The sequence below is a fragment of the Nycticebus coucang genome, chromosome 6 (genome assembly GCF_027406575.1).
Source record: "Nycticebus coucang isolate mNycCou1 chromosome 6, mNycCou1.pri, whole genome shotgun sequence".
NCBI classification, from domain to species: Eukaryota; Metazoa; Chordata; class Mammalia; order Primates; family Lorisidae; genus Nycticebus; species Nycticebus coucang.
Window position 1 is genome coordinate 117,938,297 of NC_069785.1, and position 26,818 is coordinate 117,965,114.

The window sequence follows — 26,818 nt, forward strand, 5'->3', positions numbered from 1 at the left end:
CCCCCAGGCAGAGGGGGAGAAAGTCAAAGCAAAAGTCAGTTGGCAATTACCATAACTGGAGATCTCCGTGTAATCAAGAAGCACATGATGGGCGGCGCCTGTGGCTCAGTCGGTAGGGCGCCGGCCCCATATACCGAGGGTGGCGGGTTCAAACCCGGCCCCGGCCAAACTGCAACCAAAAAATAGCCGGGCGTTGTGGCGGGCGCCTGTAGTCCCAGCTACTCGAGAGGCTGAGGCAAGAGAATCGCTTAAGCCCAGGAGTTGGAGGTTGCTGTGAGCTGTGTGAGGCCATGGCACTCTACTGAGGGCCATAAAGTGAGACTCTGTCTCTACAAAAAAAAAAAAAAAAAAGAAGCACATGATTGACCCTTGCAGCAAAGGAAATAAAATTATAGCCTAATTAAGCACACAGCGGTGACAAAATAATTAGTTAATATTGTGACTGTCACAACCTTGTTAAAACATTTCTCACTTACCATCAAGAGAAAAGGAAGCCTCTGCTCACGGCTTTCCGCCTCTAAAATCAAACACCTATTCAGAACCTGCCCCGCGGAGTCATATGCATTCTGTTTGCTCCTAACTGAAATTTATCACTTCACATCCTGAAACATGCACGGGCTGCATTGACCAGAAAAGCGAAACTAACACCAGTAACCCACCATGTGCCCATGCATGCAAGGGGTCCCTGTGTGACCTCACTTCTCTGAGAACGGATTGGGCGACATCCACAAGATCGAAACCATCAACAGCTCATCTCGCATGTGCGTTGTTCCTGGTCCGTGCTTTGGTTCCATGCCGCTCTCGTGTGTTAGCTGAGTCTGATCCCTCTCGTTCACCCTCTGCATTTGCCACGTCTCAGGACCTCAGCCTTGCAGGGGTGGCAGCCCGGCCATAATGTCCCATTTACAGCCAGACTCCCGGACTAGCACCTGAGCTGCCCTCATTTCGATACTTACATGATACAAAATAAAGTCAGAATGTCCCCAGAGCAGAAGACACAGAGCATGCTAATAAATTTGACCTTTAAAAAAATTATCTTAATCTAGAAAGTAGAAAGTATTGGGAGCCTAAGATTTCCTAAACTCCAAGTCCCACCCAAAGGACTTTGGTTTCATTATTTCCCTAAGGATGACTCTCAGAAAGGGCAGAATTTTGTCAGACTTGTAAAGACTGCTCCATGGCTGGAGTTCTGGAAAAAGATCTGGCCCTTCCCCAGGAAATCTTAAGTATGAGCAGCTGCCGATATTAGACTTAAAACTTGTCAGTTTCTTTTCTTTAAAGAAATCTGGCCATTGCTGTACAATGTTATAATTCAGAATGAAGCAAATCAAGGTGTTAACAAGTTAGAAACTAATTTACTCCTCTGAAGAGCCATCTCCTCCAGACATTCTAAGCGAAGCAAGAAATGTTTGAAGATGTTTTCTTCTCTTGCCGTAGAAACACTCCTTCCACAGTGGTCTTGGCTGTCAGCAAGAAATGTGCCCAGTACTAAAAAAAAAATCACTGAGAGCTTTGTGGAATTCCAAAGCTATGATTACCCCGCCTCACACCCTGTTCTCTTCCCTGGCAGCCCCTCCCCTGCCAGAGGGCAGGCACAGCACTTATTAATCCAGGTGAGCTGCGAGCTGCAGGAAATGGGCATTAGCACTAAAATTTAAGGGAAGGGAGAGGTCGGAGCCAATAAAATGTGTGGGGGAGAGAAATAAACCTAACTTAAGGGCAGATCCCGCCTCCTTTCCCTGGGCATTCACAAGGATTGAAGCCTAAATTAGGAAGGTTGAAATGATCTGGGAGACTGTCCCGTCAGTGGGTTGTCCACCCAACCGTTGATGAAATCCACTACTCCCTGTCGCCCCTCTCCAGATGGGCTTAACATATCCTGGATCCTCTGTCCACCTTATGTTCAGTTGGGCAGTGTTTACTCGTCCAGCAGCACCAAGTGAAGTAAGGCACCTCGGAAGAAGAAGGGAGGTTGGAGAGGGGACTGGGCACTGTCCTCTGCAGTCCTTGGCTCCCGAGCCCAGAGCTTTGCAGGTAGAGCTTCAGGAGAAATTAGGGCAGGTGCCTGTCCCAGGATGGGGGACGTGAGTCAGGTGTGAGCTAACATGCCCCTGGATGGAAAGGTTTGTATCATGCTATCACACAGCTAACCACAGGGCTTCCTCCAGTGGCTCCACGGAACCGTGGCCTTGTCTGTCCTGAGGACTGTGTGTAAATGGGACCGCCCCTGCCTCTCCGCCCTTAGCCCCTGCGCCCCTCTGTCCGTGTGTGCTGCATGTTGGAGCATGGCTCCCTCCCTCCCCATTCATAATGATATGGTTTTTTTTCTTTAGCTACTGACACTGACTCGTACTAGGAAATGCTGACTCTGATGAACTAAGCTCTTTAACACCCACTCTTCCTTCTTAGATTGAAAACATCACTAACCACCCCCTCCACTCCCCCATTTATTTTTTACAGCTGTGTGTCTGGATTGCCTCGACCTCTGGCAGGTTGACATAGACTTTTCACCAGGGTTTCTGCTCCAATTGCCTTTATTTCTAAGGATTCCCTGCCCTTGCCGTTCCCAGGGTAGGAAGTTAGCAGGAAGGAGCTGAAGAAGAAGGCAGTGATGTGTCTTAGCCAGAATCCCGTGGGCAGGGACCGGGAGCCCTCGCTGGAACCCAGTTCTCTTAGGGTTACCAGGATGAGGGCTGAAACATCCCAGGAGCCTCATTCCTCTTCATAACTAATCTAATAGTTGGAATAGTGTTGAAAGTGCACACAACCTCCCCCCCACTGTGGGCTTGGAGGCAGGAGCCAAGTTAATTGTTGGTGATAACGGTTATTTCTGTCATAACTTCCCGAGCCTGGATCAGCCCCATAACCACAAGCCGTACCTTCGTGGTCATATTTTCTTTTTAGGATAGTGAGACAAAGATAATTGATCAATTAATCTGTTGGTGTTTTCATGATACCCGCGAGAAGGGATTTGGTATTCTTATGGTTCGGTCTGTCAGAGCACATTCATTGCTGTTTAATTTGTACTCTGCGCTGCTGTTCACCACCCCAGCCCAACACTCACATTCAGAATTCCTAAGAAAGTGGTGCCAAAAAGGATTGACAGGCCAGATGCCCAGTGAGCGTGGCGCAGAGAGCTGAGCTCTTTCTGTAGAAGCCAGGGAACTGGGTGCTTCTGTACCTGCTCCTTCTGGGACCTCACATTCTCTGGAGCCAAGGTCTAGGAGGGCAAAAAGTGTGGTCACCCTAGCACAATAAATCTGTTACACTGAAGAGAAAAGAGCTCAGGGGAAAGGGGACACTTTACTCCAAAGACCTGATTCTGGAGGAACCATGTGTAAGTCCAGGCAATACTCATCTTTCCACTGTCAGAAGGCCACTCAGCATTCTTAGAACAGCCAGGGAGGACCCCAGGAGAGGCATCCCGGATTCCTGAGGGCCCAAGAACGCCTGAAACGTTGATCACACCAGGTGCCTTTTTTGGACATCTAGGACCTCCTTCTTAGGAGGAGAATCCGTGATCTACTAACTCTCTATTCTGTATCCTGATCCCACAAGGTCATTAGCAGGTTCCCTAAGGACCAAACTTCTAACCTCCAAAAGTAATCGTAATGTTCTGGAGTTGGAAAAATTGAACAGGCTTCCTATTTGAATAGCTAAATTATACACTTTGGACTTTTACAAAGCAAATAATAGAAAGGAATACACCGTCTCTCTCACCCTTTCTCCTTCATGAGAATAAAGGAGAGAATGCTGCTCTTTCTCTTGTAAGAAATAAGGAACCAAAGGAAGAAACAGGAGTTAGGGTAAACAAAATGAACTGTATTTTTAAAGCCAGATAATGCTATTTGATAGTGAAAGTATAAGCTTTAAAAAAAAGAGAGAGAGAGAGAGGGTCTCACTCTTTGGCCCAGGTTGCAGTACAGAGGCCAGAGCTTTCCTAACTCACTGCAGCCTAGAACTCCGGGGTCCAAGGAATCTTTCTACCTCAGCCTCCTGAACAGCTGGGACTACAGACATGCACCACCATACCCAGCTAATTTTTTCATTTTTATTTTATTTTATTTTTTTTAGAGATGAGAGGGACTTAATTTTACCTAGGCTGATCTTCAACTCCTGGCCTCAAGCAATTCTCCCACCTCAGCCTCCTAAATTGCTGGGATTGTAGGAAAAATAAAAGATTTTAATGCAAGCCTTATATTCATCTCTGGTTTATACTCAGACACCCAAAACCTTGGGCAGATCTCTCCAGAGAGGAAGCAGTGGATGAACAGAGAATGCAGGTGGCTGTTTGACACCTCAGCGCTTCATTCAGACGCCACCACTAATTTTTGGAGCTTGGGCTCCTTTGAGTGAGAAGTAGAATATTGTTTTCCTTCTAAAATGCATAAATGCTATCCAAGTGCCCTGGACTTGCTCTGATTTTTGTTGCGCAATTCAGACACCCAGCAGTAGTTTTCTAACCCCTAGGGCTTCTGCAGATGAGAGGAAGGGCATGAAGCGGACTCAGATTACAGGACACAGTGGCGCAGTAATTACAAAGAAGGAACCTACCCTCTGCATGGCCAATAACATACGTTTCAATTATGGTTTCTAAGGGCGAATTTCACAGGACCTGCCTATGATATATCTGGCTGTATGTGGCCTCTATAATATGTTCTTTTTTTTCTTGCATTTATGATTTTCATTCTGCTAGAAAATACCAGATCTGCCCAATGTTTTATATCTGTCATTGGCAAGGTTTATTTTTAAGGTTCTGCTGTTGTAGTCTTTACAGAAAATATTTTGGGGAAAAATATTTAACTCATGGCTGAAGCTAAACTCAAAGGGTATAATTAACCCCAGGGGTCATCTTGAAGCAACCTGCCGATTGCTGCTGAATTGCAAACCAGCGTTTATAAATAATTACAATATTGGTTTTTGCTGAAATTACCCATAATGACTTCAATCAGAGCAGCCATCCCAGAGCACTTTGGGCCCCTGTAAATCATTTCTTCTGCTAATGTGTTCAATAAAGCAGAGAAGCCTCTTGAATACAAGGCCCAATTTCTTTGGCTACCTTATGCAGAAGGCTTAAGAAAGTTCCTTTAACCCCATTTCTAATCTTTAAGAAAAATAGCCAACAGTAAACATTTGAGAATGAATAGATAATTGATTTAGCAATAACCCCTTCTGTGGGTTAAGAGCTATCAAGTTGGTCAAAATCTCTGTGATGTTAGTAGAATATGATCTTCCTTTAGAACTGCTGTCATAGGAAGTATAATATTTCTGTCCAAGGGCCCTGCCATTTTTTAGAAGACTTGATCACAACTAAATTTTTTTCATCTGGCAAGCAAAACCATGTCTTATTTGCCTTTGAGACTTCATTGCCTATCAGATTTCCTGGTAGATATTCAGTGTGCATTTGTTCAATAAATCATAGGTAAAGCACTCTAAAGGATACACCTAAATATTATATAACAATCTAAATTCTATGAGAAAATAATGCACGCATCTCAGAGTAGCATGGCAGTTACTCAGATAAAATGACAGCAAATTATAGAGCTGTAACCACAGCAAATGTGAGAATTATGTTCTAAGTGTAATGCAGTCGTTAGTGGTTTCTCTGTGATTCTAATTATATTTTTTCCAAAACAAATCCAAAGATAAAAAGAGAACCTTCATCAGGACTGTTGGTTTCTTCAGGGATTCCTTGGAGAGATTTTGGTTCTTATGTCTTTGAAGAGACTTGGCTGTGGGGGGAGGGTGTCTGTTTTCAAGGATAGGACTTTTTGAAATAACTGCTTTCAACGTTGTAAAGCAAAAGTTGACAGTTTTGTGCCTTAAATGTGGATCTGTTGACTTTGGGGTGCTTGTTCCTAGATTGGTTGTAGGACACGTACTTTTGTGCACTGTTCCGCACAGTGCAGTGATGACTAGCAGGTGTAGTTGGCAATCACTGTGTCCATGATGGCAGAGAGCTGTGGGGCCCTACGGAGCATTTGGTCAAGTGCTTATATTTTGTGAATGTGGAAACTGAGGCAGTGACTTGGCTGACACAACAGAGCCCCATGGTGTAGAGTTTAGAGACGGTGTTTGAGGTATGGGTTCAGCCTTGGAAACCCACACTGCTCAATGCTGAGAGGAAGTAATAGGGACTGTGCAGCCCCGAGACTGCTCTCTTTCTCTGCCTCCCACAGAGGCATCACAGAGTGACGTGGAGGCTGCACCTGCTGGGCATGTTGGAAAGGCCACTGATGTCCCCTGATGAAAATCCCTTCCTTCCAATGGCAAATAGGTCACTCGGCAGAGTTGGTTTCTTGATTCCCACAAAGTTAGAATGACTAATGTCCCTCTCCAGTTGTCAATCATTCCAGTCAGTCTGGGATTGAGGGGCTTCCAGGGATGTTGAACTTTCAGCACTGAAAGCTGAGTTGGTCACCCTGATTCAGGCAGAGAACAGAATTTGTAAAATGTCTCCTCCCTCCATCTGCTCAGCATTGCTGAATCTACAAAGAGCTCCTGCCCTGCCCTAAAACATACGCTACTTTGAGCTGCTTTTTAGCACTGGATATTTATAATGATGTAGACTTAATTGACATATTGGCCAAAAGTTGGGACAATCCAAAGGAAGTCGAAAAGCCCACATACTTTGACATATCTAAACCAAATTTCTAAATATTTTTCACTGAATAGGTGGAGCCAGTGTCTAGACAGTGGCTTTAAAAACAGGACAAGTCTTTGCCTGAAGCCATTTATCTTTTTATTCCTGTTTTTATTATTTCTTAATTACTGATTCAAAAAAACAAATAATAAGCACAATTTTTCCTAAATGTCCCTCAGACATCGAGATCAATGTCCCCTCCCTGTGTGTCCCCATGACCACTACTTCTCAAACCTAAATGTGCCCACAGATCACCAAGGGATCTTGTTACACGTCTAACAAGCTCCTAGGTGATGCAAATGTTGCTGGTCCCTCCGTTGCAAGTAGTAGGGCTCTACCTTAGCTCTCTCTCTGCTCCTTGTGACAAAGGCAGCTGAATATGGAGGTCAGGCTAGACGCTGGCATTGCCAGTGGCCGATGGGGCAGCTGTGGGTGATTAGGTCCAAAGCTTGGTTGACAGGGTTTCTTATTGCTCTTCTGTTACTTGTCTAAGATTCTGTTTTTCAGAGAGCAATCCAGGTTGACCCACCTAGAAAGTACTTTTTATAGCCTCTGAAATTGATCCAGAGAGAGCTCCTCCCAGGAAGTGCAGGGTTCCCAACTATGCTAAATTTTAATTTTGACTTTTTCTATCAGATGTGCTGTCACCTCCCTGCCTTCAGCACATACTAAATGAAATAGTTTCTCTTAAAGTGTATCAGCCTCTTGCTGAAGAGCCACCCCAGTCCGTGCAGTCTGTCACACACTAGCCATCTTCCATCGCCAACCTTGTATGCACGGGGCTACAAGCTGAGTGTACGCTGCAAATAGAGACGCAGTGACTGCTTTTCTGTTAAGAAATGCTGAAGATGTTTTTCTCTCTCCTCTCACAAAGAAAAAGACTTTAATGATTGTTACTTTAACACATTAAAGTGCTGAGTCTTATCACTCACTCGGCTGAGCCATCAATGTGGGATACTTATAGGAAACTTGCCTTTGGCAACTTGCGCTTTATTTGATCACAATTGGAAACTTGTTATTTGCTTTAAATACATCTAAGTATTACAGTGTAATTCATGACAAAGCTGGTCTCAAGATCAGAGCCTTATTCATGCCATTAAGGGATGAGACCCCAGCTCCCTGGGTGAGTGATGTATCCAGGGAAGAAATTGGGCTGTTTTGCAAATTAATTTTATGGGTGTGAGTTTTCTACTCAAATGCTTAACCTTTCCCCATATTTTAGGCTGTTCCTCAAGATGTGTCAGGTTCATAAAAATTAAACGTACCGTTGCAAGAGCAGTCAGAAGAAACGGCAAGAACCAGGGAGAGAGACAGGGAAAAAAGCCTATTCCTAAAATGCCCAAAATGGTGAGAGGACCCGCTAAGAGCAAAGCTAGTGCCCAGAATATTCCCAAAAGTCACTCTCAGTTTGGATGAAGTCTGAGGCATCCACCTGGAATTCAAAGTTTTATATTTCATACTTTTTAAACATTTGGCTTTCTGAGAAAGCAAGGAAAGCGTCCAGCCCCGCCCAGCACATATCCTGTGCTGACAGATTGGGTTTGCACTCTGCGAGGGCGAAGCTCATGTGGGTTAACTGGCTGTTTCAGGAGAACCCAGCGCACCTAAGCTGGAAGGGCAGATGGGTGAGGATGGCAACTCCATCAAGGTGAAGCTGATCAAGCAGGACGATGGCGGCTCCCCCATCCGGCACTATCTGGTCAAGTACAGAGCGGTGAGTGGGCCCTCCCTGCCCTGCGACCCTGATGCTCCTCCTGTGGGGACAGCAACTTGCAAAGCTCAGGTGAGGCAGGCGTGGGACAGGGTCTCCCTCTGCGTCTTGCAGGGGGCTCATGGACCCGGGGCCGGGTTTTAAATCCCAAGACCGTCCTAGAGTTGTTAGGCTGTGTCCACACTGGGACCGTTTGAAAAGCTCTGAGATGATGCTGGTGGCTACAAACACACAACAACTGGTTTTTCTGTTTCCTTAACTTTTCTGCCATTAGCGAGTACTTTTTGCAAATGTCCTAATATCTAAACAGCAGTACCTTTGGTAAAGTCTCTGCACGAGGAGCCTGTGAAGTAGGTCTTGAGACTTCCCTGATGAAGAAACTGAGGCATGTGGTGATCGGTAACCACCTAGCCTCTCGGGGCACAGCGCTGAATCCAGGTCTGTCTGACTGAGACCGAGCTCTTGGCCCTGACTGACACTGCCTGAGGTCCCGAAACAATGCCACTTCCCTCATCTGCTCTGCACCTGGCCCCTGAGCTGCCCCAGTCCTGCTCCCAAGCTCGCATTAAGCCTTTTCCTACTGGTTTACCCATCAGGAGTTAGAGTCCCCAGCGCCAGACTGAGAATCACGTTCTCCGTTCTTAGTTTTAGAACTTGACCATGTCCAACCACAACTAACTGCTGAGAGAGTGAGAGGCAGTGTCTGAGCCCTGGGAATAGTCTCTCGCTAGGGTTTCTTGGTAGTAAAAAGGAATGAAGCAGAGAGAAGTTTTATTTCTTCACATAGCCCCAGAAAGGCTTTTTCCAGGGGGTTGATTTACTCTCTCTCTGCCTGGTGATCAGCTCCCATGGAAGTGATGTGTGGGTCTATAATCATCTACTTTCTGTGCAGTAGAATCAGTCCAGCCTGGTGCCCTACCGGCATCTTTCCACGTGGGTGGCCAGACCAGTCACTCTACCCAGCCCTCATTGCCACTTAATTTCTAAGCAGACCTCAGGTGACTTCCCTAAGGCTCAGCCCAGAGGGAGCCCTAACTAGATGTACCTGTGGCTTCTCACCGTGCACTAGGACACAAGGGTCCCCCAAGTGGACACCCCACTGGACATGGATGACGTGGTAGGGGGTGATGCCTTGGACCATTGTCATGCCAGTGTGGCCCAGTGGATAGAACATGGGTTTTAGAGCCAGACAGACACAGCATCCAATCCCAGCTTTACCACTTTACCAGCATGTGACCCAAACAGGTCACCGATCTTCCAGAACCTCAATTTCTTAATCTGTAAAAGGGAGATAAAATAGCTTATCAAGTTGTTGGAAATATTGGTTGTAATATGTGCAAAACTCAGAAATGTGCTTAGAAACCTTTATAAATAGTAACTGTAGTGGCTGCTGGGACAAAGCCTGGGCTGGAGCTATCTCCCATACAAGGCCACCTCAGACGTCTCTGTCTCAGAGCCACTGTGGCAACGGCAGACACAACTGGGGCACCACACCGAGATACGTCCCATGTCAACAACCATCTTCTCACACATCAAAAACTTCATTTTGCTAAGTACTATTATTATATGTTATGTATGCAGCCTAATATGAGCTTCATTAGATACTTGTTTTTTACTCTGGTTGACTCTTTTATAATGATGAGTGCTGAGGAAGACAGACAAAGGAGAGAAACGGCAGACAGTTCAGTCTCTCTGTTTCAAAGCGCGCCGCAGAGGGACGTACACACGAGCTAACTTGCAGCCTAGCCCAGGATTCCTGGTTAGACTCGGAGGAAACTAGTAATCCCCTTTCTAGCATTTCCCTAGAATAGTCACTGGCCGCGGCATGAACACTGTCATATTCCTAAAGCCATCTGGTCGGGGAATACAAACTCTTTTGCCCAGGAAGACTGCTTTGCTAGAAGATACTTAATAACTCTGCACCCAGCCTCAGCCACAGGCCTGCCACCTTCCAGGTGACATTGCTGCCATGGAACAGCCTGCCATGGAGTAAACATTTGCCAAGCCTTCCTGTGTGGCCAGCACAGGCCTCAGGGCACATGCCCTGCAAAAAGGCCAAAGACGGTGAAGAGGTGGGCTGTACAATTGTGAAAGCAGCTGAAGAATGCTCAGAAGTCATCAGGACTTCTTTCACAGCTGTTTGGTTAGGGAGGTGGCCCCCTAACAACGGCTTTATAAACTCCCACCCAATGCAGACTGGTTGGTGAATGTGTCAGTTATAACCGAAAGGAATATTCGATGAGAAAAGGGGACACCCCTCAGTCTGGCTTCAGGCCTGTGATGTGTCCTAGGCCAGGCCCTGCTGAGATGAGAGTAGCCTTCCTTGGGGGCCCCTGAGCAGAAATTCACACCCACCGTGGCTCCTCCTCCTCAGCTGGAGACCAGCCACACTGCAGGGAATAGAAAAATCTAATTCGGTTCAGCGGGAGTTTGTTGAGCTCTCTATTATGAAAAGGAAAGATCACAGGAGATGGAAAGACGAAGAGAGGTTGATTAGGGGAGCAAATACACTACATCTAGCAGGGGGTGTCCAACTTTGGGGCTTCTCTGGACCACATTGAAAGAAGAATTGTCTTGGGTCACACATTAAATACACAAACACTAACAAAAGCTGGTGAGCCAAAAAAAAGAGGGTCCATGTATAATTTTTGTGGTATCTACCCACCCCAGATAAGCAAAAAGTCCTCATATAATTTGCATGTGGCCCGTGGAATACCAGGCTAGTCCAAAGGTCCCATCGTTACTCCTCTTGGTATCATCTAGCAGATTGGACGCACCTGAGTCTAGTGTGCAACATGTCAGTAGGGCGACCATCGTTTACAACCATCTCTTGCACATTTCCAAATAGCTAGAGGGGAATGATTCAGATGTTTCTGTCATAAAGAAAAAACAAATATTTCAGGTGATAGAGGTCCAAATTACACCAATTTGATCTTTAACAAATTGTATAAATTGTATTCAAATTACACCAATTTGATCTTGACAAATTGTATAAATTATATTCAATTATCACATGTGCCCTGAAAATATGTACATCTATTCTGTATCAGAGTTTGAAATATTATTTTCAAGAACACAATTTAGAAGTAAAAAAAAAAAAGAAAAAAGAAAGTTCACAGCTTTGGGGTCCAGACGGTCTCAGGCGCGACTTCAGGCTCGTCATCTAACTTCCTTCTCACTTCTTTTCATCAGTTTTAATGAGAGCCTGACAAACTCCCCACAGGCTGCTTGTAGAGACACAAGGAGAAAACATGTGGAAAGCCCTTAGTACAGTGCCTGGCACATAGTAGGTGCTCAACAAATGATAGTTTTTACTTTTAATGAAACTGGAATCTGCAGTGTTCGCATGTCAGGGAGGGGAGGCACGTATGTGAATGTGAGCAGCATTCTGAAATAGGCCAGGAGCGGATGTGTTCTGTTATTTCTCTTCAATACCCGTATGCTTATACGTGTCTGGTATTCCAGCATGTACCCTGAGGGACACGGGTGGTGCTGTGTCCCTGGTGCCCTAAAGGTGATGGGACATGGAAGGGCTTGGTCCAATGCCACCCTGGCTTCTGCTGCTGTTTGTGTTTGCAAACATGCAAGCTTTCCTCCTGAGCTGTGTAAGGATTTTTTTCAAGCTGGTAAAGAATAAAGACCAGGGTGGTGCCTGTGGCTCAAAGGAGTAGGGCGCCGGCCCCATAGGCTGGAGGTGGTGGGTTCAAATCCAGCACTGGCCAAAAACTGCAAAAAAAAAAAAAAGAATAAAGACCATGTCCTATCAGCACTCCTGATTTTTATGAGTTTTGCACCAGCAGTTATTGAGTTCCCTGAGTTCTGCCTGTTAACTGGTCTTCCCTACATTTTCACCTAATGCTTTTTGATGTCTTGCGTCCTTGCTGGTCTCTCCCAGCTGTCCTCCGAGTGGAAACCAGAGATCAGGCTCCCGTCTAGCATTGACCATGTCATGCTCAAGTCCCTGGACTGGAATGCTGAGTACGAGGTCTACGTGGTGGCTGAGAACCAGCAAGGAAAATCCAAGGCAGCTCATTTTGTGTTCAGGACCTCGGCCCAGCCCACAGCCATCCCAGGTATGGCCGCCTCTGCTCTCTGTTAGTTTTCTGCTTTGAATTAATGCACAAGTGCTGCACCTCCTAATGTGCCTGAACAGCCCTGACGACTCGCTTGCTTACAGCCATCCTCATGATTGGTTGCCCACGCAAAGCTTAGTTTTGCCTTGTACCTATCTGTGCAATGGGTTGAGATGTACTGGACCCCCAGCAAGGCTTGGCCAAGCATCCTGGGGAAAAGGTCCTGTCTCATTTGGCCTTAAAGGACTGATGCTAACCAGTCCCTTGGACCCTTCAGATGGGAAGTGCCCCAGCTCCAGCCCAGCTTTTGAAGCTGGTTGAGTAAGGATCCTTTGTTGAGACCTTATCTGCCATCTGCCACTTCACACTTGGACCAGACAACCATCTTTAAGAGCTTTCTACTTAATGCTTGCTTTATCTGCATAACCATGGTCCAGAACTCTTCTCTTTGGCAACCCCAAGAGAAGGAAGAGATGGTGCCCAGTTAGTTGCAAACCCTATCTGCCAAAGACCTCTCAATTGAAACAAAGATTAAATTGAACCACTTGAAATAGAAAAAGTGGAGACATTAAATGCTGGAAGCACCATTGATGAAAGCAATCCAGTCTGCTGGAGACCATCATGGCAGCAGTTCTAGGAGATGCAGATCTGTCTCTAGGGATCCCGGACCAACTCAGTGTGGGAATAAAGTGAGAGCTGTGCTTTCTTACCTTGGTGCTGCGGCCAGTCTCCTCATTGGCCAAACCCTCAGAGAAGAATGAGCTCTTCAACATCTCTGTGCTTTTCCAGACCAGCCAAATGCCAACCACAGGTGGGGAGGTGGGCTTAGAACATACAGCTTCAGCCTGGTGGGGGGCCTTGTACACTGTGCCATGTCCGAGTGTGGTAAGAAGATGGCCTTGGTCAGCCCTCTGTCATGCTTGCCTAGCTCTTGGCTCGGCTGGCATGGTTGCTCCTCCCAGGAAGAGACAGGCGAGAGGGTCTGGGCTGACTACGATGCAGGATATATGGGCCAAAGTGGGCCAGTCTAACAGCAACAAAACGAAATGAACGTGTGGGTCCCGATGGCTGTCTGTGCGTGATTGCGCGTGCCTGGTAAATGTGTGGGGGGCCTCCAGCAAGTGGACAGGTGAGTTTTAAGCTGTAGGTCAGAAGCACTAATTGGTCCCCACTGCATTGTCAGGAAGGCTCTCCAGCACATGCTGGGGTGGTCGTGTCTCCACAAGCACTGGTCAAATGGGCGGTGCTACAGACAAGGCACGTGGGTGTGGCTACAGGGAACGTCCTCATTACTGTCCAAATAGAGGTGGCCCTGCTTTCCCTCTGCCTCTTCTTTCCCTATGTTCTTTGGTCAGTCTTTCCTTGAAATCTGCAGTCTGGTATGTCAAGATCTTCCCAGCCTTTATGGAACACTTAGGAGATGAGGGAATATGAGGCTTGAGTAAGCCCTTTGTAGCAAGACAGACTCCTTCTCGCACGTGGACCCTGGGGTGAGGCTCAGTAGATAGGTCGTTTGGACAGGCTGTGTTCACGTGCCGGCAGCATCAGCTTCTGGGCTTTGGTTGTGTGTCAGAGACAGCAATTCTGGGTAGACCTAGTCCTCCAGAGGTACCTCTCCGGGGACATTAGAGTCCTTCTTCTGAATTGCCCAGGCTCCCAGTGAAGCCCCAGATGGTTAGGGGCCCAGGTGAGTTCTGTGGCTAATCTGCACAGGTCTGAGATGGCTGGCTCTGTTCTTGGCTGGACTGTCCTGGCCAGTGAATTGAGATCCTAGACTAAAACCCCTCTGGATTGCAAGATGTACGTTTGTGGTTGAATTATGTGGTCAGCCGGGTGGCAGAAGGTTAGGAGGGGTGCAGAACTAGACCCCCTTTGACAGCACTATAGTAGAGGACTTGTGCTGAGGGGAGAAGTCTTCATCAACACAGACAAGGCTGCCCCCAATTCCTGCACTTGGTTTGCTGCTCACAGCGTGGCAATCCAGCGCATCTCTGCCACCACCCCACTAGGAGACCATGCATTTGCTGACTTTGTCTTAAGAGGCTTCACCTTAGTGAAAGGTAACACTCTCCTAATCAAACTCTTATACTTTACTGTGGAGGCTTCTGCTCTCTCACTTTAATTTCATTTGCTCGCTGACCCTTAACCCCCAAATTAACCCCGCTGTGCTGCTTCTGGCATTGCTGAGCTTCTGAACTGGCCTTATGGTATTGAAACTGCACTGAAATCTCCCCTAACCTTTGTCGATTTAATTTACTAAGTTGAATTAACCTTTGATTCTGCATTTTAATAGGTGACCTAATTTTTTTTTCTTTTTATCTATTTTTTTCTCTGTTTCTGTCTCTACCTTCTCTTTCCTTCTCCCCCCTCCCCTTCCTGTGTCTGTCGTCACACTTGTCACCTTGGACGTCACTGGGACATCCCCACTGCCACATTTGTTTTTTAAACAACCACATTCCCTCTGGGGATGCATTGCTTGACACCTGCAGCAACTTTGGGAGGCAATTCTGCATCCTACACCTTTGTCTCTTTGCTTTTCCCCGCAGTGACTCTACTTTTGCTCTGTTAGGAACTTGAACACAAAAATTAAATTTCCTTCAAAGCCAAGTTCCTATGAAAAGTATCAATGCCCCCTTTGGAAGAACCTGTCAGGACCACCATGGCCACAGCCACCAAGTGAGGATTCTGTGTGAAAAAGGAAGGTTTTGCAATTGGAAAAAGCTTTACCTCCAGACATCCAACCACTCGCAGAATACTTCTATGCCACTTCATAAGGAATTTGCCCCCTTTTTTCATAGCAGTAAAAAGGATTTAAAAGATCTTTCTTTAAATACTATTTTTTAAAAAGCATTATGCTAGGTTTACAGAGAGGTTTCTGCTTATCTGCTACTTGTGGCAATTTTTGGTTCATACGTAAAAATGACGTAGCGGAGGAGAATTCTAAGTATCTTCTCAAGCTTGCATCAGATTATTAAAATCGCCATGTGCCCCCCCCATTCTAACTCTGTGCTCCTCCTCCACCTTTCAATAAGTAGATGGCTTTGCTTGCATTTGAACATTTAAGTGCCCCCTGTTAAGAGAGCCAGACCACAATGGTTCACCTGAGTGTCTGGCTGACATGATAGGCAAATTAAGTCACACTGCTACCCACGCATTGGAAAAAAGTTGAATTTGTTGGATATTTCCCGGGACTGATGCATGTTCAGGGAGACACTTTGGTCCTGGTATCATGACCAGCACCTTCTGCTGTCTCTGTGGACACGGCCAAGCTGTGAAGTGCCAATTCACGCCAGCTTTGAAAGGTGTGTGTCTCCCAGTTGGGGTGATTCCCTGCTTCAGGGAGCTTGTCACAGATCAGCACAGAGCCTCTGGGTCTTGGGGGTCGTGGTCCAACCCAGGTAATCACTGTGAGCATCAATCCACGGGGCGGGTTGGAAGCTGCACAAGTCCCCTACCTTCCCTGGATGTGGGTGGCACAGTGGAAGGAGAGGGGCAGGTCATTCTCAGGCTGCCCAGTCCAGGAGACTCAATAAATTAGGACTGAGTCAACCAAACAGGACGTTCTAAATGCTTGGCCCTCCTACCGGTCACTGTAATTCAGTGACATTTTAAAAATTCTCGTGAAAAGCCAACTTCTCCTCTCTGCTGCTAGGAAGCTCACCCAGGAGAGGAAGTGGGTGTGTTTGTTTAAGGGCCCACATGCAGACCCAGGGCCGAGTCCTGCTCCGTAACATCCGTGTGTGTGCTTGGGGATGGGCCTTCCGCTGAATAAAGACCCCCTCCCTCCATTGTGGTCACATATCATTCTACCCATCTCATCTCTGAGCGTCTCCACAGGTTTAATTTTGTTCTTTTTGGTTTCTTCATGTATTTTTTTCCACTTTTTTTTTTTTTTTTTATTGTTTAAAGATTTAACATTCCCCCTTTGGGAATCTGCATGACCCCCTGCAGTGGTCTGAGGGGCGAAGCCACTGTGTTGGTGCCCACCAGTGTCCCCAGCGCTCAGTTAGAGGTCCCGTGCAGACACCAGGGGCTTCACACTGCCCAGTGGTTCAGGCAGGCCAGTGCCTCTCACCCCGCCACAGACTCTCCTCCAGCATCACTGCGCTCACCCCACACCAGAGCGGCGGGGCAGGCGTGGCTCTGAGGCACAGGGCAAAACAGGGTTGGGGACATGGGGCCTCCCGGTTGGGCATAGCGATCAAAGGTCGGTCAGGGCGAGCTGTGAGGAGGGCGAAGAGAGGCCTCTCCACCTGTAGTAGCCTTGGGCAAAAGCCACATGGGTTCACCCTAGGAGGGCTCAGCTCACAAGTCTGTCTCCCCTCATCCCAGGCCCACCCACACGAGAGGGACAGTGTCAGTGTTTCTGAAGGGACATTTTGGAGATCTGGTCTCGAGTTTGAGAGGACTGATATGGCCTTGTCCCCTCAGCATGTCCCAAGGCTAAGCAGGCCTCAGCTGAAACACTTTGGGGCCACCTGAATGGGCACATTTGGACAGTCCCACAGACCCATCTCTCCTCTGGAGGGAAGTGTGTCCCCCTGGAGGCAGCATTAGTGCACCCCCACGGCCCGGGAGCCTGCGTGCCCAGCGAAGGCTGCAGGAGTGAGAGTGCCCACCTTGCCCAGCCGTCCCGCCTCACCCTGAGCCCTGTATTAGTGCTGCCCACGCCCGCCACATGCCTCGGGGCTCCTCTGCTCATTTTTGAAATATTTATACAGCAGGTTTGGATCACGTCTTTCTACTAATAAGAACGCTAACACTGTTGTATAGGTAATCAGCGAGGCCTTTACGGAGTTTACATCTTTGCATTATTAAAGGAAATAACAATTCATGTGAACTCACTAGCGTGTTGGATTTTATTTGATAGTTGTGACCCATGAAGTATCAAAAACCACCTCACAAGTACCTGGATAACTTATTACCTTAAATTCACAGCCTGACAAATCGAGTTCTTACCAAAGGAAATGTTTTTTCTTCCTAATGAGGAGCAGTGTGTTCTTGTCAGCGAAGAGCTTTTGTGGGTCATCACCACCTGGGAGTCCCCAGCAGGCAGCGGGAGGGGAAGGTGCCTTTGCAGAAGTGGGGAGGTGGTCACGATGGGGGTGGAGCCACATGGCTCTGTGGCAGGGTCACTCGATTGCACAGCAACTTGACTCTCCCTAAGTGAGGCTGCACACAGTGAGCTTGGAATGGAGAGAACATTCTCTTCGGCAAACCCTATTCTGTCTGTGATCACTCTTACTCACATACTTTTTGCAAGCCCCTGAGACCAGCCGTCTGTCTAGCTGATTCCAGGAAGGAGCAAGCAGATGTGTCAGGGGGGTTATGAGTTGAACCAAAACCCCAGCTCTGAGAGTTGACAGTCCTAGTGGAGAGTTGGGGTGGGGAGAGTATGTCTGCTCTACCTAGGTCTTGTGACCCAAGGACTGAGGCCCATCCAGCCGTCTGTCAAATGCCAGACACATGTTCCCAATGTATGGTACAAGAGAAAGTGGGCATATGTGGGTCTCATTCTTGGAGCAAGCTGGTTTCCTCTTTGGGGGCATCCCTTCCCAAGCCAGGAACCACAGAAGATGGACAACCCCAGCTTCATAATCTCAATGTTCAGGGAAGCTCTGGCCTCGGAGGTTATGGAGGAGCTGCTCCCAGGAAGCCTTCTTTGCATGCAAGGTGCACGGGTGAGTTAGTCAAGGGTGGTTGGGGAAAGATCGTGGCACAGAAAGGACCCCCAGATGTTTTCTGTTTTTTAATTTTTCTTTGGTAAAATGTTACGTTAGACGCAGGAAATAGCTCTCATCCTTCTAGCTTTCCTGGACTAAGTAATTCTATAGCATCCACCAATAGGGCTTGCTTTTAAAGCCCTTTTGTCTGGCCCCAACCTGTTCCTTCTTTCCAGCCTCATTTTGTATAAACATATATAAGCATTCTCCCTTGAGCTTGAGGAGACCTCACTTGCTTCGGGCATCTAGCTGTTAGTAGTGGAGGACGTTGTGGCCCCTTTTCCTTAGGGGGGATGGTCTCTGCTTTCTCGCCTTCCATCCAATACATTAGGTCAAGTTCTTTTTGTCATGGTTACTGGGCCAGATGGCACACCTTATCCTTGGGCAGTGAGGTTATAGTGTCAGCCATTTCTCCTTGTAATGCAAGGGAGGGAAGACCTGGGAACAGCAGTCCTCATACAAATATCTGGGGTGCTTGTTCAAATCCTGACTCCTGAACCTCAACCTCAGAGATTCAAATTCCATAGAACTGGGAGCGCCTGGTTCTCAATGTTTCACGAAACACCTCAGGAATTCCAGTGCAGATGAAGATGCACTGAGTTAAAAGATGCTTATTTTTCACGTGAAAATAAAATCACAAGGATTAATGACTAAAGATGGGACCCATTAAGCATCTTCGTGTTCCAGGAAATGGTCCTCAGTCCACACTGTGGAGAAAAATGGCATTAGGGAATCTGTACCCTGTGTCAGGTACCGTGGAAGGTCAGGCTCTTGTGGTTGAACGGGACTTGAAGCTATCTTCTACGCAAGCTCCTACTGAGTGTAGGGACCTCATCAGAGAATTACAGCATCCCTGCTAAGGGAGTGTCCAGCCTCTGTGCCAAGGTTGCCAGCAACAGGGAGTCCACCTACCAACCGGGCAGCCCACATTATGTTTGAATAGCTCTGTTAGTCCTTTCTCACAGGGCACTAAAACCTGTCCCAGCCCTGTAATTTCTCCATGCTGGTGCTGTACAGACTAAGACTCCTGCTTCCTTCTCAGGACACACTTTTAAATACAGTAGAACCTCCAGAGTTGACCACCTGTCTATACCGACCATCTCCTTAAGTTGACCTAATTTTCATAGACCGGATATGCACCCACATGTATGTATCAGTACAGTAGGCCTAGCTCCTTCTGTTGACCACCTCCACATGTTGACTACAGTCCTTTAGGTGGTCACTGTATTTTTTTATTTATTTATTTATTTATTTTCAGTTGTTTTTTTGTTTGTTTGTTTGTTTTGGCTGGGGCTGAGTTTGAACCCACCACCTCTGGCATATGGGTTTGGTGCCCTACTCCTTTGAGCCACAGGCGCCAGTGTTCTCATCTCTAAGCTATACACTCATCTATTTGTGTGACAGAGATTCTTTGGATATTTTTCTGTGAGTCAGGGTTGTCCTTGGTGCTGGAGAGATGTTAAGAGACGCAGGGTACCAGCCAGGATGTTCTGGAGGCCAGATCATGAGCATGTAAGTGAATGTAAAGTGGCAGATAACGGTGAGAAGGATGAACATGGTAACGAGGCAGGCACTGCAGAGAGGCAGCTCACTAGATAAGAGATTGGGGAGGCCACAGTGACAAGGTGACGTCAGGACTGAGGCCTACAGATGACAAAGAGCCACCCAGGGAGCACTCAGGAGGGAGTGTTTTCCTGCAGAGAATCAGGGCGAGGCCCTGGGGCAGAATGGCTGTGTATTCCACAGGCAGAAGGAAGGCAGTTTGGTTGGTGCCGTGAGTTGCGCCAGTCAGAGGAGTGGGCAGAGTCCACAGCACATGTAGGGCCCCTGAGGTCAGGAGACAGGAGATGGAACTGCGCTACCTCCGGTGCTTGCTGGATTTCAGATCTTTCTTGCCCTCCTGGGCCTCCATGAGTGTGCTCAGAACCTGTGCGGCCCTCCGCTGGAGCTGATGAGCCCAAGGCAGAAGATGCTCTACCTGCTGTCCCCTCCTGGACACAGAGAGGCTTTGCAGTTGTTTATTGTTCCTCTTTAGATGTATAATTAGTTCCACAAAACCCTCTTTACACATAAACCTCAGAATGTAAGATTAATGCCATTGAGTCCAAAAATACAGACATATCCCACCACCAAAAAAAAAGGAGAAATGCTTTCTGCCCCTCCTTCAGGAAGTGGGTGCTTCACACCTGTCGGTGCTGGCGTCAGGAGGCCTCAGTGTCCTCAAGCCCACTGTCATGAAATGGAGAGAAAACCGAAGGCCAAAGTCTCCTCCCTCTTCAGGGAAGCAGATCAGGAAGGCCTGCGTCTCTTTGTTTTCCTTGCGGGTGGAATGTGTGAGGACCGTGGACAAGTGCAAGGATGGTTTTGTGCTCATGAGACCCACCAGAAGTGCCTCTGTGTTAGGGCTGCTAACAAGATGAACCATTTTAGCTGACAGTGAGATCCAGAGGCCACAACCCAGACATCAGTCATCTGTGCCCTCTGTCATCTGGGCACACAGCCCTCTCTGGGCTGCCAGTCTCAGGCCATTATGGGGAATGGATGAGGGTCTTCAGTGCAGGGTTGGAAGGGACCATCCAGAGCACCTGAGGAGGGAAGGCTGGGGAGAAGGCCAGAGTCCCAAAGGGCCCAAAGTACACATGAGCTGGGGAGTCTCCTGCTCAGGCCCGGCTGTGCCTAGTGTGCTAAGGAATAGGTGGGGGATTTCTGGTGTGCTGGGTCGGTAACCCATATCCCGAACTCAAGTTTGAAATAAGGGCCAGTGGAATGGGACGATAGTGCCTTGGCAGAGATCCCTGGGGCAAACAGAGGGGTCACCCCACCACCACCCCAAACAGGCTACGTGAAAAACGAAGAATGTGTGACCCACCTATGGTCCTGGTTGTCCTGGGTTACACATTTATTCCATTATCTGATGGGGCACTCAGTAAAGTCTAGTGAGATGAGCTGGGGCTGAACCACAGATCCGGGTGACCTTAGTGGGCCTTGAGAGCACAGCAGGCTTCAGACAAGGTCTGGTGGGGAGGCAGGGCTGCCAGTCCTAAAATCAGGTCCCTGCCCACCATTGGTAGTGCCTGTATTTCAGTCCAGTGTCATTGTTCCCACACTGACCTATAGACAGAGCTCCATGTAGAGCTTCCAGTATTGTGACCACTCCTCCTCCACACACTGGTGGGAACCACTAGGGAGTTGACAGATTGAGACCGGGCAACTAATGTAGATCGTGAGCATGCAGTGAGCTCCTGGGCCCCGGGGAACTGAGCCAGGGTCTTTCTGTGACACCATCAACAACCCATGTCCTTGTGGGATTGTAGATAGGCCCCCAGAGAGAAAGACACTCTGAGTCCTACAGAGTGAGCCCAGCCAGAACCAAGGTGCTTGGAGATGCTGAATGCAAAAGCGTGTGTCTGTCCGTGTGGGCGTGTCCTGCTGTGAACGTGCCTGCCTGGTGGGTATGCGTCTCTGGGTGTGTCTGCTGGTCCTCCTGAAGCCTGACCCAGGCATGCCCGGGCTCTCAGATGGTGAGTATTCCCAGACCTCTTATCTTGTCCACTGGGCCTGGGGAGGCCTCTATGTCTCCAGGGTCATGTGGGTTTCATTCGTCTCCCTGGAGAGCCGCAAAGAAGGGTAAACTATGAACCCAAAGTGATCCAGTGTCAGGCCCCTTTGGGGTCATTCCTTAGAGGAGGGAGAAAAGAGAGAATTGGGCATCCTTTGTGTCTGATGTCCCCACGATCTTGGAGAAAGCCCTAAGAGCTCTTGGCCACCCCCTCGAGACCCTGTCCCTGACTGTTCCAGGGGCCTCAGCTCCATCTGAAACAGTGACCACAGCCTATCTGCTCTGCAAAGCCTGTGCCTTGATCCTGGGAAACACAGCAGTGCCCTCTAGCTCATTACCCAGCATCTATAGACACTGACTAGTGGGGGTGGCCTGCTTCCAGGACTTACCGGGAGGCCAACGGGGAGGGAGTCTGAGAGTTGCAGCCCCCATCCCCAGGTGTATGAGATGAAGCTGTCGTCTCTCTCTGGAAGGTAGGCAGAGACCTTGATGCCTCCACACTGGGGCATAGAAGGGCCCGAGGAAGGTGTCACTCTGGACAGAAATGCCATGACTGTGTCTCATGGGTCCCACCCACACTCAGGGGCTGCCACTCAACTGGGTCTAGGGTCTCACATCTTAGTCTGTTAACCACCAATTGTGTCTCTTCCCCTCAAGCCAATGGCAGTCCAACCTCAGGCCTGAGCACTGGGGCCATTGTGGGCATCCTCATCGTCATCTTCGTCCTGCTCCTGGTGGTCGTGGACATCACCTGCTACTTCCTGAACAAGTGTGGCCTGTTGATGTGCATTGCTGTCAACCTGTGCGGGAAGGCTGGGCCCGGAGCCAAGGGCAAGGACATGGAGGAGGGCAAAGCTGCTTTCTCGTGAGTGCACACGCGCCCACCCTGCCGAGGTCTGGGCTCTGCCCCTGCCCAGGGTCACCACTGTGGGCCATCAGCTGGTGCCTGCAGTGACATTTCCTTCAGCTTCACTTTCCCCACTTGGAACCTTGATAGGAAAAAGAACATGAGAGAAAAGTTTCTAAAAGCATGGTTGTTGAGAACGTTGGGGGTTACATGTTTGAAAAATAGACTATTGGGCCCAGCCCCAAATCTAGCATAGTAGGAACTCACCAAAGTGTGAAGAACCCCTCATTGCTCAAAGTGAGGGGAGTTGTCAGAGCTCAGCCTGGAGGGGCGCTGCAAGGGAGAGGCCACCATTCAAGGGACACACTGCCTGTGCTTCCATTCATTCATTCATTCATTCATACGTTATCAGCAAATGTTTATCAAGCAGCTACTATGGGCAGGGCCCCATTCCTAGGCCCTTAGGTACAACAGGAAACAAAACAGGTAGAAAGTCTTGTCCTCACAAGAGCTAAGGATCCAGCTGTTATCTCTTCCAGCAGCATCTGTGGAGCAATGGATTCAGAGCCAGTTAGCGGGAGCATTTGAAACTGTCACTGGAGGGTCTGAGATGGAGTGAGTCAAAAAGGGATGGAGCGAAGAAATCAGTTTGCTTAGCATCATCACATGCCAGGCCCTGTATAAACATACGTGTGCACGTGCTTACATGTGCAATACTTACAACATGTGTATGTATGTGTATATGAGCAATTATCTGCGCTAGACTCTGTGCTAAGCATGCTCATTTAATTCTCATAATAACTAGATTGGGGTTATGCTGTTATTTGCCCCATTTTATAAGTGAGAAACTAAGGCAAGGGTGATTTAAATCAGATGCTCAAGATCACACAGCTGGTAAGAGTTAGGCGGAGATTCAGATGCTTGAATCTGATGGCTCTGGCTGCCCACACTGCCAGCCTTGGACCAGGCCCAGGCAGGGAGTCTCTTTCCACAGCTACTCTGGGATTAACCAGCAGGACTCTCTCCACAGGAAAGACGAGTCCAAGGAGCCTATCGTGGAGGTTCGGACCGAGGAGGAGCGGACCCCGAACCATGATGGAGGGAAACACACAGAGCCCAACGAGACCACGCCACTGACAGAGCCTGAGTACGCGGGCGGGAGGGGTGGCCCCTCCTCAGTACAGACCCCCACGCCTACCTCACCACCCCACCCCCACCTTCCATCCTCTCATCCACAGCTCCCGGATTCCAGAGCCCATGGCCAGAAGACCCATTTGGCTAAGAAATGCCTGACCCACTCTCCTTAGAGAGAAGGCTTTCTGGGTTCTATCTGGGGTGGCCATGGGTGCACTTAAAGGATGTGAATGGGAATCCCACCCTGTTCTCACATTACACACATATTCTGGAAATGGCTTAAGAGGGCAAGACCTCACTGAATGAGGCTTAGCTAATTCTGTTTAGGATTTCTTGGAATTCTAGAGTTTTCTGTTTTCTTCCTAAAAGGATGAGAGAAGTTGGGGAACTGGTAAGGTTCCCTGGTCCTTCTCTGCTCAGAAACTTTGGGAACCCACAAAGCCCCTGACCAGCCATGGTTGTAACTGCAGCCTGGCTGGAGGGAATGGAGCTTCACGGGACCATAAAATCTGTGGCTGGAAGAACCCACAGCTCTCAGGAGCCATTCTGAGAATTCATCTTTCCTGATTTCTCCCATCACTGCCCTGGAGACTGCTGTGGGGTAGGCTGGGCCCAGTTCCTCTAGGAGCAAAGAAGCTCAGAGCAGGTGGGCACTAAACTGAACAGCCAGCCTGCCCTTTAGTCAAGGCCCAGGGCAGGGATGAGAAAGCCCCAGACTGTTCTGTAGGGGAAGGGAGCCCTGCACAGAGAGCTAGAGGAACGTCAGCAGGAGGAAGGGCGAGCAGGTCACTTTCGAGACCGCCATGTTCTCTGTCGTCTCCTGTGTCCTCTGCCCACCTGGGCACGTGCTTCCTCTCAGCGTCCTTGTCTCTCTGTGGGCCTGTGTCCGTGCCTGTGCCTGACTGCATGCCTACCTACTGCCTCTCCTTGGCTTCAGCCCTTCTCCCCTGCTTCTCTGTCACGTCTCAGCTTCATTGTCTATTCTCTTCTACTTCCTGTCCTCCCCACAGGCTGCCTGCCGACACCACAGCCACTGTCGAGGACATGCTGCCTTCTGTCACCACCGTCACCACTAACTCTGACACTATCACCGAAACCTTTGCCACTGCTCAGAACAGCCCCACCAGTGAGACCACCACCCTGACCTCCAGTATTGCCCCACCAGCCACAGCCACACCTGAATCAAACTCTGTGCCCGCTGGCCACGCCACCCCTTCCAAGGGGCCTGGGGTGTCTGCCTCCTCCCCTGCCCCAGCGTCAGCCCCCAAGGTTGCTCCCCTTGTTGATCTGAGCGACACCCCAACCTCAGCCCCTGCCACTAGCAATTTGTCTTCTAGTGTCCTGGCTAACCAGGGGGCTGTCCTCAGCCCAAGTGCCCCCACGAGTGCAGGGGAGCCCTCCAAGGCCCCTCCGGCCAGCAAGCCGGCCCCCATGCCAGTCCCCACCCCGACCGGGGCAGCCAGTCCCCTAGCAGCAGCGGCGGCTGCCCCTGCCACTGCCACAGAAGCCCCCCAGGCCAAGCAGGAGGCTCCCAGCACGAAAGGCCCAGACCCGGAGCCCACCCAGCCTGGCACCACGAAGAGCCCTGCCGAGGCAGCCACAGCCCTCGCTAGCCCGAAGAGCGAGGCTGCCTCTGCCAGCGCCACAAACCCTTCCCAGGGCGAGGACTTTAAAATGGACGAAGGGAACTTCAAGACCCCAGATATTGACCTTGCAAAGGATGTTTTTGCAGCCCTGGGCTCTCCTGCTCCCGCCGCTGGGGCCAGTGGACAAGCCCCTGAGCTTGCTCCTTCCACTGCAGACAGCTCTGTCTCGCCTGCGCCAGCAAAGACCGAGTACGGCCTCTCTGTGTCTACTGTCGTCACGTTGTGTCCCGTGGTGTGCGTTTGCGCTGTGCTGTGTCCTCCTTGTTAGCTGTGTCTTCAGCCTCATCCAGGGCTTCTCTGAGGCAACTGCCAACTCAACCAAGGGGTGGGGTGAGGCAGAGAGAGCAGGGGACAGGCAGCCGGGCCCCAGCGAGCAGCCGTCTGCTCATTAATTAGGCCATGTTAATTATAATTTGTCCTTATCATCCTAGCAGCAGCTTCTGCTTTCCCTGGGGGAGCCCTTGCAGTTGGGCCATTGGTGAGGATAACCTGGGAAGCCAGTGAAAGAGGCTAAGGTGCCCTTATCAGCCACCTTAGGGCCCCAGTCGGCAGCTATCCAGTGCCAGCCCGAGTCCCCCCTGGAAGGCACCACTATGTAGGGAGGAAAGAGGCAGGCCCTGAGGCCCCACCACATGCTGGTTGAAATGGCCACCCTCCCCTTAGAGTACCTGGGAAGATGAGGGCTCCTGAGCACTGGATGGCTGGGAGGTCTGTAAGTTGGAGGGAAAGTCCTTAACCTTTCAGGTTTCTGAAGTACGATGCCAAAGTGAAGTGGCACCCACCGCAGTGGAAGCTGGGCTCTCCACCAGCCCCAAGCAGCCTCACACCCAACTCTCTTCTGGGACTACTGAAGGAAGCATCAGACCCTGGTTTTTATAGAGGCTTCTGGGGGTGCCCTTCAGATATGCTTCTGGGCTGCCGCCAAGAGCCACAAGGGGTTCTCATAGGGAGCCCTGAATCTCAACATCGGGAGGCAAAAGGATTCTGATATCCTGCCTACACAACTGCCCTCCACTCCCACCCAGCATGCAGGCCCACTCCAGCCCCTCCCCAGACCCCCAGGGAAAGCTGCCTCAGCAACAGAGTCTCTCTCCTTACCCAGCCAAGGCATAAGGGCAACACTTTGAAACATAGAGCTCAGGGTGAGGGAGGGACAGGCATGAGCTGACCACTCCCAGAAGGGCTCCTGAATCATCCTGGAAGCCCAGCCCAAAGTGCTTCTTCCCCACTGCTGCCACAGTGGCCGGTCAGGGGGAGGAGGAGGCTGCTTCTGCTACCCCCTTCCAACACTCCAGGTAAAAGCAGAGCCCCAGCTGTTGATTTAGGGCTGGAACAGGAAAGGATTTGCTCCGACTCAGGGCTTCTGAACTCTAGCTATACAGTAGAATCACTCAAGTACCTGTAGATGTCACCACGTCCAGACCAATTAAACCAGGATTTCTGGGAACATGGCCCAGGTTTGGGAGATTTTTGGAGCTCCCG

General features: G+C 49.3%; 1 protein-coding gene and 1 long non-coding RNA gene across 3 annotated transcripts in view; one reads left to right on the plus strand and one right to left on the minus strand.

The window, feature by feature from the left end:
* NCAM1 (neural cell adhesion molecule 1) overlaps positions 1–26,818 on the plus strand; it is a 310,242-nt gene that overhangs the window by 280,742 nt on the left and 2,682 nt on the right. Inside the window, exons 15-19 of the mRNA XM_053593163.1 lie at positions 8,233–8,357; positions 12,250–12,427; positions 22,367–22,574; positions 23,587–23,703; positions 24,701–25,525. Coding sequence (XP_053449138.1) covers positions 8,233–8,357; positions 12,250–12,427; positions 22,367–22,574; positions 23,587–23,703; positions 24,701–25,525 — 1,453 coding nt within the window. The remainder of the gene's footprint in view (positions 1–8,232; positions 8,358–12,249; positions 12,428–22,366; positions 22,575–23,586; positions 23,704–24,700; positions 25,526–26,818) is intronic.
* On the minus strand, positions 15,387–22,498 carry LOC128587227 (uncharacterized). Of its 2 annotated transcripts, none has more exons than XR_008380551.1 (3): positions 22,383–22,498; positions 22,099–22,175; positions 15,387–21,757 (listed from the first exon to the last, which is right to left on the minus strand). It is a non-coding gene; the product is annotated as an uncharacterized LOC128587227 (long non-coding RNA). The 2 variants fall into 2 exon arrangements; XR_008380550.1 differs by having other exon boundaries at positions 22,099–22,209; positions 22,308–22,438.